Genomic DNA, 15922 nt, shown 5'->3' with positions numbered 1-15922 from the left:
TTGGATCTCATCCAACAATTAACTTTTAACCCATTATTGATTTGAAGTTTTAGCCCAGCCTATAGAAGGACCCTAGTAGTAACATATATTAATTTTGAAATGCATACTTGGATTGATGATAAACATTGTTTTGCAAAGATGATAATCTTTAATCTACCTCCTAAAAGTGTGAAAATATCAATTTAACTATACCCGTCTATCATTAAGAAGACAAAAAGGAAATATTATTAACATGCCTCCCATTTTCTCTCATCTTTTAAATAAAAATGAAGATAAATTGAAAATTTCACACATTTTAAAGGTAAATTAAGAATTGTCATTCTAGTAAGAGGACATAAAAATTCTTCTCCTTTAATAATTCTTCTTTTTCCAAAAATATCCAAGATATTACAGCTCATCTAAATCATTCATATATTGCTCTAATTCCCAAGACTGCTAAGCGAATAAAGACCAATAAATTTGACCTATTGACCTTTGTAATGTTATCTATAAACCATATCTAATAGATTAAAACAAATTCTCCATCAAATTATTTCCCCAACTCAAATTGCATTCATATCAAACCGGCTAAGCACTAACAACAATATTATTAGATATGAGTTTGCACGAAATTAGACTTAGCAAAAGGGCAGAAGAATGGCTTATTAGTTATAAAGCTTGACATAAGTAAGGCTTATGATAGAGTTGTCTTTCTTGAAGCAAGCTATGGAGAGGTTGGTCTTTTCGGATAAATGGGTGGCTTTGATCACGAACTGTGCTACTATCCCCACTTTCTCTGTTATTATAAATGGGATTGCTAAAGGGTTAAATCAGCCTGGAAGAGGCCTTCGACAGGGATTCCCCTACCCCTCTACCTGTTCATTATATGTACAGATGTCCAGAGGTGTTTTCAACTCTTTTGTTGCAGGGAGAAAGGCAACGCCAGATTCATTGGTTGAGATCTTCTAGAGACGTCACTATTTCCCACCTTCTTTTTGCTGTTGATAGCCTTGTATTCACAAGGGCTTCTACTGAAGTGTGCAAGCATTTGAAGTCAATCTAACCATTTTTTTCCCCCTTACTGTGACACCTTTTTTCTTCATCAAGTGTGCATATATAAAAGTTGCTGAGTAAAAAATCTTCGTAAATGGAGCTAAGAAATACACCCTTGCATTCATATGTAATAATGCCAGTAAGATGATAAGGTCTTTAACTGAACAGAGTCAAACACAATAATTTATAACACCTGGTGGTGATGACGCAACGAGAAGTTGCGGATCACATCCCTTCTTAGGTCTTTGATTTATTTCCCACAGAAGACAGAACAAGATGGGATTTTATTTCACATGTCACCAGTAACTCTGACAATATCAGAGAAACAGAGACTGAAAAGGAGCATGAGATCAACGAGCCATGGTTGATCCCCATACTAAGACTTGATAGCTTCTTATAAATTAATAATCTTACTGCTTCTTGGCATGCCTGTCATAAAAGGCTTTCATCCTCCCAAGGCCATCTTCAAGAGCTGAAGGCTCAACGGCAAAAGTTATGCGTAGCCAGTCTTTCAACCCCACAGTGATCCCTGTTATTTCCAGAATCAAAGGGTTAGGTAGCAAAAATCTCTTTAGCACTTGCTGTAAGCACAATTAAGTTTAGAGTTTCTGTTATTTTGTGACTTTCTTTCCAGGCCACAAATCTCATGTTTTATTCGTTATTAAACCAAATACTGAAAATGTCTGAAACTAGTGGGGGATAAATAAACACCAATTTCCTCATAATATCTATTTTCATGAAGACACAAGTTTCAGAAGCAACAAATTTCAAAGCTGCATAGATAAAGAAAAGTATTATGCTGATTGGTAAACATAGATTTTATGTATCTTGCCTGGTAAAACAATGACTGATTCCTCTTTAGCCAGCTTCAGAGCGAATTCCATGTCGCTGTTAATGCCTTCCAACAGTGAATAGTTCAGTTTCACCTACAAAAGAAGTAAATACTATTCAGGATATAAACATTTATCTTCGGAACCACAATAGTACAATCATATATATATGATGCTCTTAAGTCTTACCATTACAAACATGGACCCTTCTGGTTTCTTAGGGCAAGTTATGCAAGGGATCTCCTTAAGTCGATCACAGCATATATCTGCAGTCTCTCTTAGAATGTCAGTGATTTTAGAAAAGAATTCCTCTTCAGTTTTCTCGAGGATTTGAGGAACTGCTCCCTGATGCATAAAGCACATTGTTATATTTTCATAAGGAAAATCAAGAAAAACAAGATGTGAAATCTGAGTGCTTATCGGTGCCAGTTGGTTCAACTAGAAAATTCTGGGGTTCAAACTTCAAACCCTGCTCGCATGAGCAGAGAGGGGTTTCCATTGACGCATTATTTACAAAAAACGTAAAAATAAAAATCTAGAGTGCTTAATGATTTTTACCCATCACACAAACTAAGAAATTAATTGTCACTATCTACTTTATGAACTTACGATTTAATGTGATGGAATTCATTAGTACTGCTGCATGACATTTTCAAGAAACTCTTAACTTGATACATGTCATAAAATAGGAGAATTAATTTAACAAAAATTTAAAGTTGAGACTTAAGAGTGTGAAAGATAATTGTTACTCACTATCTTAATTTTTTATGGAGAACTTTTATAGAAGTTCAGGATGAATCTTTGTAACTCTATTTCAATATAATCATGTTCTTTGATAAAAGCATCATAAACACAAACCTGAATGAATGTTGCAGGATCGGAGGAGATATTGAGAAAGCTCTTAATGGAATCAACAATCTGAGAAAGTACAAACCAAAACAGATCATGATCACTGTTGTAGGCTTACAACAGTAGTATAGACGCTTTCACTTAAAAGAAGATAATCACCCATCCTCATATTGAGAGAGATAGAGTGAAAGAAAGCTACCCCTGAGTCTTGAAGGATGCCATTGGGATCACTTGTCACAAGCCAACCCAGTCGCCAGCCAGGAACTATCCATCTCTTTGATATGGATCCAAGTGTAAGGACAGGCACAATTGACCCAAACACTCCCATTGGTACAAAAGGAGTATTCCCAAATGCAAGATGGTCGTAAACTTCATCTGCAATCACCATTATCCCAAGTTTTTTTGCTGTCTCTGCAATCTAATATTCAATGGATTAGCAAACACCAATATTCTTACAGAAGCTTTAGAGCCATCAATTTATGGGTTTAAAACTTTTAAATAATAAGGCTAAGCATTGCAATGTCAGTCATTAAATAAAATAACGCTCAATAGCCATTAACATTTTCATTTCCCTCTTAATTTCTTCCTCCTCTTTTTTTCATTTTGTCCTTTTGCTAACCTAAGAGTACAAAAATCAGTTTGCTTACCTTCTGTAAATGTTGATAAGTATACACATTTCCACAAGGATTTCCAGGATTTATGATAACCAAGGCCACAGTATTCTCATCTGCAAGAGCTTCCACTGCATCAAGATCAACCTCCCAACCTTTTGCTGGAAGAAGATCAAAATGGCGAACCTCGAGATGGCTATGTGTTGCACGAGCCTCATAGTATGGGAAGCCAGGTCTTGGGAGCAAAATGTTGGCACCAGGCCGAGCTAGAACTGTTAATATGACTTCAATTGCCTGTGTGCAGCCAAGTGTAAGATAAACATCATCGGGTGATAACTTGTATGGGAGGTCACGATTAAGATAATCTGCGATAGCCCTGAAATTCCACAACAGTGAACAGGTTGTACATTTTAGTCCACTTTCTGTTCCAATAATATTCAGATTAACCACCAAGATTGCAGTTATCTATGAGATAATTCAAAAACCCCTTTGATATAAACCTTTCCTTCTAATATCAATCTCTTCACATCTTCAATGTTACAAAGTTGACATTCTTGTTCCCCATCTCATTGTTCAACATTCAAAGATAACCACAGAATGCTCAACATTTTACAAACTTTAAATTACTTTCACTTTTCAAGAAACTGACTCAATCTCTGTTTACTATTATTATTTAACAGTTGTGGCTTTTTTAAACTATAACTCTAGTATGTTTAGTAAACACTTGCAACTGTAGTTTGAAAGTTAGGTGACTTACTCCCACATTTATTTGATAAAAATTTCGTATTATTTTTTTCAAAGTTATTGTTTAGAAATCATATTTAGGAAACCATCAAATACCAACTTCACCATACCAAATTAGTCAAAAGAACAAAGGAAAAAAAACAAATAAATATTAGAAAGAAAGACAGAAAAGAGTACAGTATATGGTATATAACTATTCTATTAAGTTGATTAAAATGTACCAAAAGCAAAACCAATTCAAAGAGAATAGTTTAATTTTCCATATATAACAAAAATTTTATTATAATTATAGGCAAACAACTAGAATTGGAATAGTGATTTAAAAAAAAAACTAGAATTGGAATAGAATTCTAATAAAAAAAAAGAAAAAAAGAACTGCCTCTTGGTGACAATATAATCTTATAATAATGATGACAATGACATTGAAGATTGGACTTCTGTCGTCTCCAAGAACGTATGACACAACTCAAATGCCAATGGAATCTTTTAACAGCAATTAAGGAGCACTCACTTAGTCAATGATATATCCAACAACTTGAATTAAACTAAGCATAAATGCAACGCATCACCATGCAAATACCTCCTAGCGGGGAGAATACCGACAGTGGATGAATAGCAATTGAATCTGGCGGAGCGTACGGAATGGACGATGGCGTCAACGGCAACAGAGGCGGTGCGAAAGCTGGGAAAGGCAGAAGGGTCGCCGTGGCCGAGAGGAATAAGGGGTCTTGTGTCGTTCTTGTTGAGATTTTCAAGCAAGCTGTTGAGCACCCCTCGCACCGTAATGCCTGATGCTGTCTTCAGCTCTTCGTTTGCTTTGAACCCCCACTGGTTTCCATTTGCACCTCCTCCGTTTTCCATTTTTCACCGCCGATTAATAAAGATATACACGTACATATATATATAGTCGAGCAGAGGCGGAAGTGACGTCTCACAACTGACTACTATAGCCAACAAGAAATAAAGAATAGACAGTAGGGTGACAAATTTTTATTTTTACTATTTTGGGATAATTTCCCTCTACTCCCATAATTTTTGACAAATGTCAATGGGCTCCCACAAGTGGTTTGATGGGATAACGGGCCCGTTTGGGAGTGTGGTGGCTGCCCAGCCATCAAAGTGTTTGGTAATATTTATAGTTGTGTTTTGACAACTTGACAGATTTTTTTTCTCAGTTGCAAGTTTAATTACTAAATTAACCTTATATATTATTCCATTTTCATTTTATCAAACAGTCATGTCAGTGGGAGTTCTATTTCAAATCGATTTTTTTAAACAAACCCTAAACAATATTTTGTAAATTATGTTTATGAATGAATACTTTTTATTTTGTCACTGATTACACTTTATATTACATTTACAATGTATATGAATTGTTGCTATTGATTTAGTTGCTTGAGGCTTATTTATGGAAATTTTGTAAAATATATCCATTGTTCTTACCATGAGGCTTATTTATGGAAATTTTTCTGGACTATTTGCTTGAGGAAAATTAATAGCATATGTGTTTTTGGTATTAAAAATACTACTCTGCCGAAAGTGCAGCACGCATATTTGTTTGCTTCGAGATTGCGCTTATGTAGTGAGCAAATGCTTGTTCTTGCCTTGCCTTTACTTTTCTTAGCCTTGCATTGTCCTGCTGGACTTCTATTCTTGGATTCTTCATTAAATCTGCACTTGTCCCTATAATATGAGCTTCTTTAGCTAGTCTTCGTCCACTGTTATTGTGAAGTCATCGTTTTATGTCTTAAATTTTTCTGGACTATTTGCTTGAGGAAAAATAATAGCATTGAAATTATTATTAATATATCTTCCATAATTATGTCTTAACTTTTCGGCAAGCTCTGGCTCTTGGCGTATAATTTCCTTCACAAAATCCACATGCCCAAGCATACATAATTAATTTATCCTGTTGAAGCAATTTATCTTGAATTCAGCCAGTTGATAGTTTGATATAAAAATATGGATAATGATGAAGAGGAGTTTGACCAGCTTGTTTGTGTAATAGCTGTTTTGATGCATCATTATTATTTGACATTTATCCATAAGGAGCCTTGTATGAATTCTACTCAAACATGGCATAAATGGTTGATAGAAATACTTGGTGGAAATGTAAGCAGGTGCTTTAACATGTTTCGAATGAATAGTGATGTATTTTTAAGATTATGCACCAACTTAGAAGATAATTATGGGTTAAAGAGTTCAAGGAGAACATGTGGCGCTGAGATGTTAGGAATGTTTTTGTATATACTAGGACAAAGTGTAGGAAATCGGTCAACAATGGAGCGGTTCGAACATTCTGGTGAGACTGTGAGTAGATATTTTGACAAGGTATTAGATAGTGTGTGTCGTATGTCCGTAGATTTGATAAAACCGTTGGATCCTGACTTTATTACCACTCCCAAAGAGATATCTGAAGATTCAAGATATATGCCTTACTTTAAGGATTGTATTGGTGCTATTGATGGTGTTCATATACCTGCCTCAATATCTCCGGAGGATCAAATTCCATTTATTGGTAGAAAAAGGACACCAACTCAGAATGTAATGGCTGTATGTAGTTTTGATATGCAATTCATATTTGCAGTGGCTGGTTGGGAAGGCAGTGCCCATGATGCAAGGGTATTTCAAACAACTATTACGAATCCTGCATTCAATTTTCCAAACCCTCCTCCAGGTTTGTGTTTCTAATTTTTTTTTATATATACCTATTCAATTGATTAGATTGTGTTATTTATTTTGTATTTTTCTTTTTATTTTTAGGAAAATATTATTTAGTAGATGCAGGATATCCGGAGTTATGTGAGTATTTAGGACCATATAAGGGTGAAAGATATCACCTTCCTGAATTTCGTAGAGGTAGCCAACCAATGGGTTATAAAGAATTGTTCAACTACAAGCACTCTTCCTTGAGAAGTGTTATTGAGCGTACTTTTGGGGTTTGGAAGAATACATGGAAGATTTTACGAAGTATGCCAAGCTATCCATTCAAGAAGCAGGTGAAAATAGTTATTGCTACCATGGCCTTGCATAATTATATCAGAAGATATTCACAAAATAATGATCATTTTGATGAAATGACGGTTGAACCAAGTCATAGTATTAGCGAACATATTACATCTCATGAAGAAAGTTATGAAACAATTGATAGCACAACTCAAGATATAATAATCTTGAAAGATGGCATTGCTGCAAGTTTAATGGAGGCACAACAATAGAAATATTTATACAAATTTTGTAATTAATTACATTTTAATTTTATTTTGTTATGTTGTATGATTTTTATTAGATATATTTAGTATTGTAAATAATACTCGATTAATCATATCAGGTACAAACCGAAGCAATTTGGAGAAGCATATCATGTACACTGCCCGGTTGGCATTGTCAATAATAGTTATTTAAAATTATTTATAATTGGCCCCATGATGTGTTTTATAAATTATTTATTACAACTTGTGCAAAAAAATAAATTTGATTTATTAAATATTAATTTAATTTGTAAAGTAATAAATCGTAATTGTATGTCAATATAATAATTTGAAGAATGAAAAATAATTGATTTGTTAACAATTAAAAATAATGTTATTTAAAATTAATTATTACAAATATTCATCCACTCTACAGCTATTAAAATTTCCCAAACACCATTAGTAGTTGCAGCTTAAAAGCTACTATACTTTTACCAAACACCATCAGCAGCTGCAACTTAAAAGATACAACACTTTTACCAAATACCATCAACGTCCACTCCACATGTATAGTTTTTACTCCACAACAACTGCAACTTAAAAGCTACAGCACCTCACTCCCAAATGGACCCGACGTATTGAAACTTGTGGCTGCGTGTCGACATATTGTAGAAGCGGAAATTGACCATTTTGTTTTCATTCGCATTTAATTTTCTGCATGCATTGGCTATTATGCCCTTCTCTTAATCTCTTTGTAATAATGGTAACAACGAAATTCGATGGTTGGGCCATGGGTGGGTACGGTGCCTCAGAAAATAAAACAGAAGTACAAAGAAATGGGGCAGATAACATTGGGTCCCTGATTTATACCACAATGACAATTAAGAACATCTGTTTGCAAATTATTTCCATGAGGGCCCCTGCCCGTTCGGACTTGGATTGCGGCCACATCCACATTCGCCCTAATTTTTCAATAAGTACCAATTATATTTTTTTAAAAAATAACTAACTGATCAGCTCAATAGCAAATTTAAATCCAATTTGATGACCTTAAAGATCAATTACGCTGCAAGTGGAATGATAGAATGATAGAAAATTTTAACTGTATACTTCTTGACATCTTTGTTGTAAAGGGAATCTATAGTCCAATTTTATTTGATGACCTTAATTAGAAGTCTACATTAAAGCTTTGATCCACGTGCAAAACGTGGCCACGCACTTTGTCCTTCTCATATTTTATTAAATTGATGACGAGTGTGGGACTCTTCTAGCTCAGGCTCAACTTAAGATCAAACCGTTGATAAGTTAACCAATTAATGACCGAATCTATTTGATGTGGACTAGCAAGCTGCTTTGCAAAATCTGAGAATATGTTGTACCCACGAAACTCAAAAGTTAAGGGCTTAAATTTTCAATTTGGTTAACAAATTTTTACTTATTAATAATAATATTAAATTTCGTAATACTTATAGTAAAATTTCTCTATAATGATACTCTATATAAGAATAATGTCCATCTTGTAATAAAAAATTATGGTCCTAATCTAGGTCAGTTAACAATTGAAAGATATCGGGGTCCGAACGTAATTACCAGAAGATTGGGCTGGAAACGGAAATTGTTGGGGTGAAACTAGAATTATGAAAGATATGGGGACAAAAGAGAATTTAAGAAAAGAAAAAGGGGGTAAACGAAATTTTACATATAAGAGAAAAATAAAAAACGGAAAAACAAACCAAATAAAAAAACTTTTCCCCGGCAACGGCGCCAAAAACATGACACAACTTAAAAGTAAATTTTAACTCCCAAGTATAAGAGTGTCTTGTTGTATTATAACTCGGTGAGTCCGAGGTCGATCCACAGAGAAAAGATTTAATTAGTTTATTTTATTTTATCTAAAAATTGAAATTAAAACTTGAATATAAACAACTTAATTTAAATGAAACTATGGAATTGAACTAGTTAAGGTTATGGATCCACTCTTAGAAATAAATAAAACTTAATAAATTCTTTTTGCCAATTTGTTTTAGATTTATTACCCAAAAGATTAATTATACAAATTATTATTATTTTCCCTTTAATTTTATGATAAATTAAGTATTTATTGTGCCAAAATTTAATTTGTCTACAATAAGTCAAAATACCATTTCACCATGCCTTATATTAAGATCTTAAGAATTTATTGTGCCAAATTCATTTGTTTGTCTACAATAAATCAAATTTTCAAAATATAAAACATGTATAAAATTAAATAGAAAATAATTTAATTTATAAAATTAAACATAGAATTTGATTAAATCATATTTATTTCTTAAGAGTTTCACCTTCCCCTAACTAATATTATTTAGTTAAGCATAATTAAAATAAAAAGAAGTAGTAAAATTGAATTACTTATAATTAAAAGAAATAAAAACAACTAAAATTAGAAATAAAACTAATTTTATTAATGAAAATAATTATACAAAATATTAAAAACACACCTGGAAATCAAGATTACAAGGAGATGGAGAGAATTTGAGAAGACGAGAGTTGTAGAGAGATGATTAAAACATAAAAATGAGGCCTTATTTATAGAAAAATAAATTCATAATCTAGTGCTTTGCGGTCCATCATAGGCTTCATGCATGTGCTCCTCACAACCCTTAGATCAAGATCCAATGGCTGGTCAAACTTCAAAAGTCAACATCACACATGGCATCATTTGACTCGTCCAATTTGCCCAAAGAACGGTTGAGATTTGGCGGGTTAATGGGTGGATCGGGTCGACCCGAATACAAAGATTCGGATCCTCCAACTTGCTTCACCAACCATTGCCACGTGGCACAATCATGGCCATTGAATCATGAACGGTTGAGATTTAGTCAAGATTGCCAGTTATCCCATGCACTCATATCTATTGTAAGCTCATTTCATCATCCAATCAGTGCTCGGTCAACAGAAAAAGTCAACTTTTTTTACACAAGCCCAATTTTAAGACGATCTTGACTGATCTTAAGGTTTTCAGACCTCCGGAATCCAAATTTGACCTCCGTTTATTTGTTTGGAGCCTCGAAGTACGTGAAATTAATAATTTTCCTAATAAACACATAAAAATACACAAAATTAAATATATTTAAAACATAATTAATAATTCATAATATATTACATAAACACAAATATAAATTATAACATAAGCATAAAATAACATATTATCGCTTGATAATTAAACAATTTTTAATACTAATCAACACACACTAATTTTTTAAAACTATTTCTTTAATTTTTATCAATGTTTATACATTAGATTTGAAAATGTAACACATATTTTACTTTTATATTAAAATAATCAATTAATTACCAAAACACTAAGGATAACTAATTCAAAACAATAATTTTTATAACTACACATCAATTAAGCTATAACATCCTCATAGTAATAAAATTGTTTGGTCCTAATAATATGACTATAGAGAAGTTTTATTGTGTGTATTGCGCGACATTTACCTGATGGATGAATCGTAGACAAGACCACAAAGTAATGCAATTTTAAACACTAAATAAAACAAAGAGATTTATGCTATGTTCACTTAAAATGGAGTAGAAGTGAGGAGGGTAGATTCCTCTCATTCCAATTTTTACTTACATGAGTAATGATACAGCCACAAATTCTTGTATAAATTTATCTTTCACAAACTGATGTGGCATTAATTTATTGGTTGAATTAAATATCTCTTGGCGCACATGATTTATTTTTGTTATTTTATAATTTTATTCAACCAATGAATTAATGCCACATCAGTTTATATAAGATAAGTTTGTACAAGAGTTTGTGGCTCTATCATCACTCTTACTTACATATTTTAAGAGATGAGTGGGAATCACACTCCGTGGGCCCCACTTATTTTTAGAGTTGGGGAATGAAATTCCCACTTTCATGGAGGGAAGTGGGAGTGAGAACTTTTACCTTTTTATCTTTATTTAATTAAATTTAATTAAGTAAAATAAGTAATATCATATTTATTTAAATAATATTACTATATTATTTTTAAAGTACATTTAAAAATAATAATAATATTAAACTTATTTAAATATAATATTATTTTAGTTAAAAATAATAATTTACATTGATTCCAACTTAAAATTACTTAAAAATAATATTATTATATTTATAGAGAATTATTAATATTATTATATAGATATAATAATAATATTAATAGGATCGAAGGATGGATGTGTTTTCGAAATAATTCTTTATTGATTGCTTTAGATAAAAACAAATTGGATCGCGGTTGTTCAAATTTTAAATTCAGTTACCAACTTTCGATTAAGTAGATTTGCTTTGGATCGCGGTTGGTCAGGTTTTATATTTATTAAATTAGTACGTGGCGTTGTTAAACCAGATCGATGCAGAAGGGAATCTACCTTTGGACCCAGATCTGACTTAGAACAGATCAATAGCCCGCACGTTCGGGTTTCCAGCCGATATACCAACTTAATTTTGCTTTACCAAATAATAATTAAGTTCTTTAAACGCGGTTGTCAGATTTTAAACAATTTACCAAATCTTTATTAAATTCTTTAGCAAGCCTAGCAACACATACATCTAAAGGCTTGGGTACAAACACAGTACCAGATCCGGTTCCCGGAAATGGTGCTCTGAAGGAATGGAGGGAGAAGAGAAGATTTTACAACTGAGGATCGAGATCTGGTCTCTTTGCCTCAGAGGAACGTACAATTTATATGGCAGATCTGATACAGATCAGTCTGCAGAGCATGCATAGAAAGCTTTAAAAGACTGAAATTTAAATGCTTTAAATGTAAATTGCGGAAATTTAAATGTTACATAAAATTAAATTGCTGAAATTTAAAGTGCGAAAATTAAATTGCTTTAAATAAAATTACAAATGCTTTAATAAAACTGGAATGAAATGCTTACATCAGTTGGTTTTCTTTGTAGAAAAGAAAGGGAAATAATGGGAAATTAATCTGAAGACAGGAGAAATTCTTTTTTGTCTTCGGATTCCAGATTCCTATTCCCAGAGAGAGAGAGAGAGAGAGAGAGAGAGAGAGAGAGAGGATTCTAAAGAGAAGGGAGAGAAGAAGAGAGAGAAGTTCTAAACTTAGAAATGAAAAACCTGAGGAGTCTGAGTCTTCCTCTCAGTTTTTATACAAAGATCTTTAAACTGTTCACTGCAGCGGGATTTTAAGTGTACAGTAAACTTTGGAAACCTGCACTGTTCACTGTAGCGGAGCTTTAAGTGCACAGTAACATTTGGATCGTATCTTTGAATAGTAGATTCTTTGTACAAAAATTGAAATATGATACGGGTGAAGAGACATGTGCGCTCTCACTTGTGTCCAGAGGACCACCCGAAGATACAGAACAAATATATTTTTTTTTTAAGTAAATAACTAAATAGTTATTTACAATGCTTTAAAGGAGAAAAAATTCCAAAACAATCATCTTCATTTTCGTCTCCAAGAGAAATGAATGGTTCTTCATCTTCATCTTCGTCTTCAGAGGTGTCAGCCACTGATGACTTTGACCGGGAGGCGAGGAGCTGTTCCATGGCTTTGAAGTATTCTTCTTCTGTTTTGGCACTTGCCAATAGTGATTGGGCTTTGGACTTTTGGGTCAAAAAGGTTTGTTGGGCTTTGGAATGTGTTATGGTGGGTTGAAGAAGGCCTTTGGCAGAAAGCCAATCTCGGACCAAATTTTCAGTCAATTTTGAGTATTCGTCAAATTTGGACCACCATTTTACTTTAAAGGTTCTTTGAAGGATGAGTTGGGAATCTTGGGTATGAAGCCTAAGGTTCCACATCCATACCCATGGAAGGAAGAAATTTGTACAGAAACAGAGAAAGGGGGGAAACCTTTTCTCGGATTCAGAAGGAGTATAATGGGCTTTGAAGAGGTTTAAATAATGGGTGGCATTCGGGGTTAAAATTTGTGGTATTGGGCCAAAAGTATTCCACCAATGATGGAACCAGTTTGGAAGGCTTTGGACGGTTATTTTTGGGTTGAAGAAAAATAACCAAGAATGGGATTTTTTGAGATTTTGGATAAAAAATGTGTTATACCAGGCTTGTTGGTAATCCCAGTAGGAATAAATCCGACAATGAAGTAAACGTGTTTGAAAATTTAAAGGGAAAGTTTTAAAATTATGGAGTAGGTCACCCCATTGATTTGGGCTCAAAACTTTTAAAATAGTAGCCGTGGAATAGGCTGGTTCAGAATGTGATTCACTGAGAAAGAAATGTTTGAACTTAACTGAATCAGTGATTTCTAAAATGCTTTGATAGTAGGACTGGGGTTTTGTTAAATCTCATGGTTTAAAAAACCAGCCCTTAGGAAAAACTTTGAAATTGCTTGAAAAGGATCAGCATGGTAAAATCCATCTTCTAAAGAAAAAATATTTTGAAAATGGGTTTTATCAAACCAATCAGAGGTTTTCTTTGAAGGTGATGGTTGGGAAAGCACAATTTGGGAAGAAGAGCTTTCACTAGAGACAATCACATTTTGAGAAGAGGGTTTTGAGATTTCTTTGGAGATAGGGTTTTCTTTTTCTTCTTTTGAGAAAATCTGGCTTTGGGAAAGGTTTTGTAAGACGAGCATAAGCTCAGGGGACTTTGTAATGGAACTCATCCATTGTTTTACTTGGTCATCAGAAGAAGTGGTTTTGTAATGGGCACCATGTTCTTCAACCATTTCTATCCAAGATTTAATAGGCATGGCTGAGGAAAGTAATTTGTCTTTAGAAGGGGTAGCTTGGGGTTCTTTAGAGGTTGCTCTAGATTCAGAATCTTTAAGAACAGCTTTACCTTTGTCTTTCTTCTTTGGCGGCATTATCTGTTTTGAAGAAATTCCCGAGTTAGAAAATCAGGAATAAAATTTGTATCACCTTTAATATATTCAATATCAAAATCAAAAACACTTAAAATGGCTTGCCATCGTGCAAAAATCTGTTTTGATGCAATATTTTGAACATCTTTTTCCAAAACATGTTTTGCAGCTTTGCAATCAATTCTAAGTAGAAATTTTTGATTTAATAAATCACTTTGAAATTTTGTAATGCATAAAACAATGGAAAGGATTTCTTTTTTGATAGTAGAATAATTTTTCTGGCAATCATTCTAATGTGCAGAAACATATTGTACTATCTGTTCTTTATCATTTCCTTTTTGCTTTAATATGCCTCCATAACCTAAATCAGATGCATCAGTTTCAACAATTTTAGGTAATGTAGGATTAGCAAGATATAAACATGGGATGCTTTTCACAGAAATCTTTATAAGCTTTACAACCTTGGTATGTTCATCTGTCCAAGGAACAGGTTTTTTCTTTAATCTATCATGCAAGGGTTTAGACATCCTATTAATGTTAAGACAGAAATCAAGAACATAATTTAAACTTCCAAGAAATCTTTGTAATTGAGTTTTGTCAAGAATTTTATCAGGAAATTTATCAGCAAACAAAAGAGATCTCTCAATTGGAGTGATTGTTCCTTTAGAAATATGATAACCAAGGAATCTGACTTTTGTTTGAAATAAAGAAACTTTAGAACTGGAAATTGCCAATTCAGCCTTTCTGGTGGCAAAATAAAAAGTCTTTAAATGTTTGAAATGTTGATCGATAGAATTTGAAAATATCAACACGTCATCAATATAAACAATGCAAAAATTAGAATAAGGGTTATAAATATCATTCATACTGTTTTGAAGAAATTCTGAGGGTGCATTCTTTAAACCAAAGGGCATAACAGTCCACTCATATTGTCCAAATGGAACAGTAAAAGCAGTTTTGTAACGGTCATGAGGATGAATTTGGATTTGCCAAAAACCAGATTTCATGTCAAATTTTGAGAAAATAAGAGCAGAACATAATTTTTGAAGCAAATCCTTTTTATTAGGTATGAGATACCTAATCCATTTTAAAGCTTTGTTTAAAGGTTTGTAATTTATTACAAGTCTTGGTATGCCTCTCTCAAGTTCAGAATTTTTGTTCACATAAAAAGCAGCACAAGACCACGGGGATCTAGATTTTACAATAAGTCCTTTGGACTCTAAATCCTTGATTTCATTTTTACAATGTCGTTCCAATTCCATGTTCATTTGGATTGGACGGGCTTTAGTGGGAATCTGTCTTTCATCAAAAGAATTTTCATAGGGTAGATCTACCACGTGTTGTTTTCTGTTCCAAAATGCAGAAGGTAGATCAGCACAAATTTTTTTTTCAATGAGAATTTTGAAATCAGAAATTTTTTTCTTAATGAAATCACTTTGTAATTGGCTTTCAATTCTTTGTAGGTTCAAATCTTTTTGTAAAAACATTAGATCACACTGTTTTGATTTAAGTAAATTATTTATTCTGTTTTGATAAACAGAACAAACTTTAACAATATTCAAATTTCTTGTTTTAGGCTTTTCAATAAAAGGGAAAACAAGTTTCTTGTTTTTTGCTTTGAAGGATATACTATCATAATTGACAGTATATGGAGTTATAAGATTTATAAAAGGAGTTCCCAAAATGATGGCATGATGAATATCATTTGTGAGGACAAAAGAAGTTTTAAAATCAAAACCATTATTATGGATTGAGGCTTCAACCTTGGAACTGACATTCAGTTTTGAATTATTAGCGGCAGAAAGTCTTTCTTTTGTTTTTTCATGAAATCTTTTGGGGACGATG

The 15922-nt window shown here is 33.0% G+C and overlaps 2 protein-coding genes across 2 annotated transcripts; one reads left to right on the top strand and one right to left on the bottom strand.

The window, feature by feature from the left end:
- Positions 1-546: 546 nt before the first annotated feature.
- Positions 547-5010, bottom strand: LOC18052826 (tyrosine aminotransferase). The gene is made up of 7 exons (XM_006447174.2): positions 4647-5010; positions 3359-3698; positions 2911-3129; positions 2721-2780; positions 2052-2207; positions 1865-1958; positions 547-1561 (listed from the first exon to the last, which is right to left on the bottom strand). Exons 1-7 carry the CDS (start codon positions 4925-4927, stop codon positions 1443-1445), a joined length of 1269 nt encoding a protein of 422 aa, XP_006447237.1. The 5' UTR covers positions 4928-5010; the 3' UTR covers positions 547-1442.
- Positions 5011-6028: 1018 nt separating this feature from the next.
- Positions 6029-7284, top strand: LOC112100917. Its single transcript, XM_024190789.1, has 2 exons — positions 6029-6743; positions 6830-7284. The coding sequence occupies exons 1-2, from the start codon at positions 6029-6031 to the stop codon at positions 7282-7284; spliced, it is 1170 nt and encodes a 389-aa protein (XP_024046557.1).
- Positions 7285-15922: the final 8638 nt, after the last annotated feature.

The sequence above is a fragment of the Citrus clementina genome, unplaced genomic scaffold, assembly GCF_000493195.1.
Source record: "Citrus clementina cultivar Clemenules unplaced genomic scaffold, Citrus_clementina_v1.0 scaffold_2, whole genome shotgun sequence".
NCBI classification, from domain to species: Eukaryota; Viridiplantae; Streptophyta; class Magnoliopsida; order Sapindales; family Rutaceae; genus Citrus; species Citrus x clementina.
This window is presented reverse-complemented; position numbering and strand designations above follow the sequence as displayed.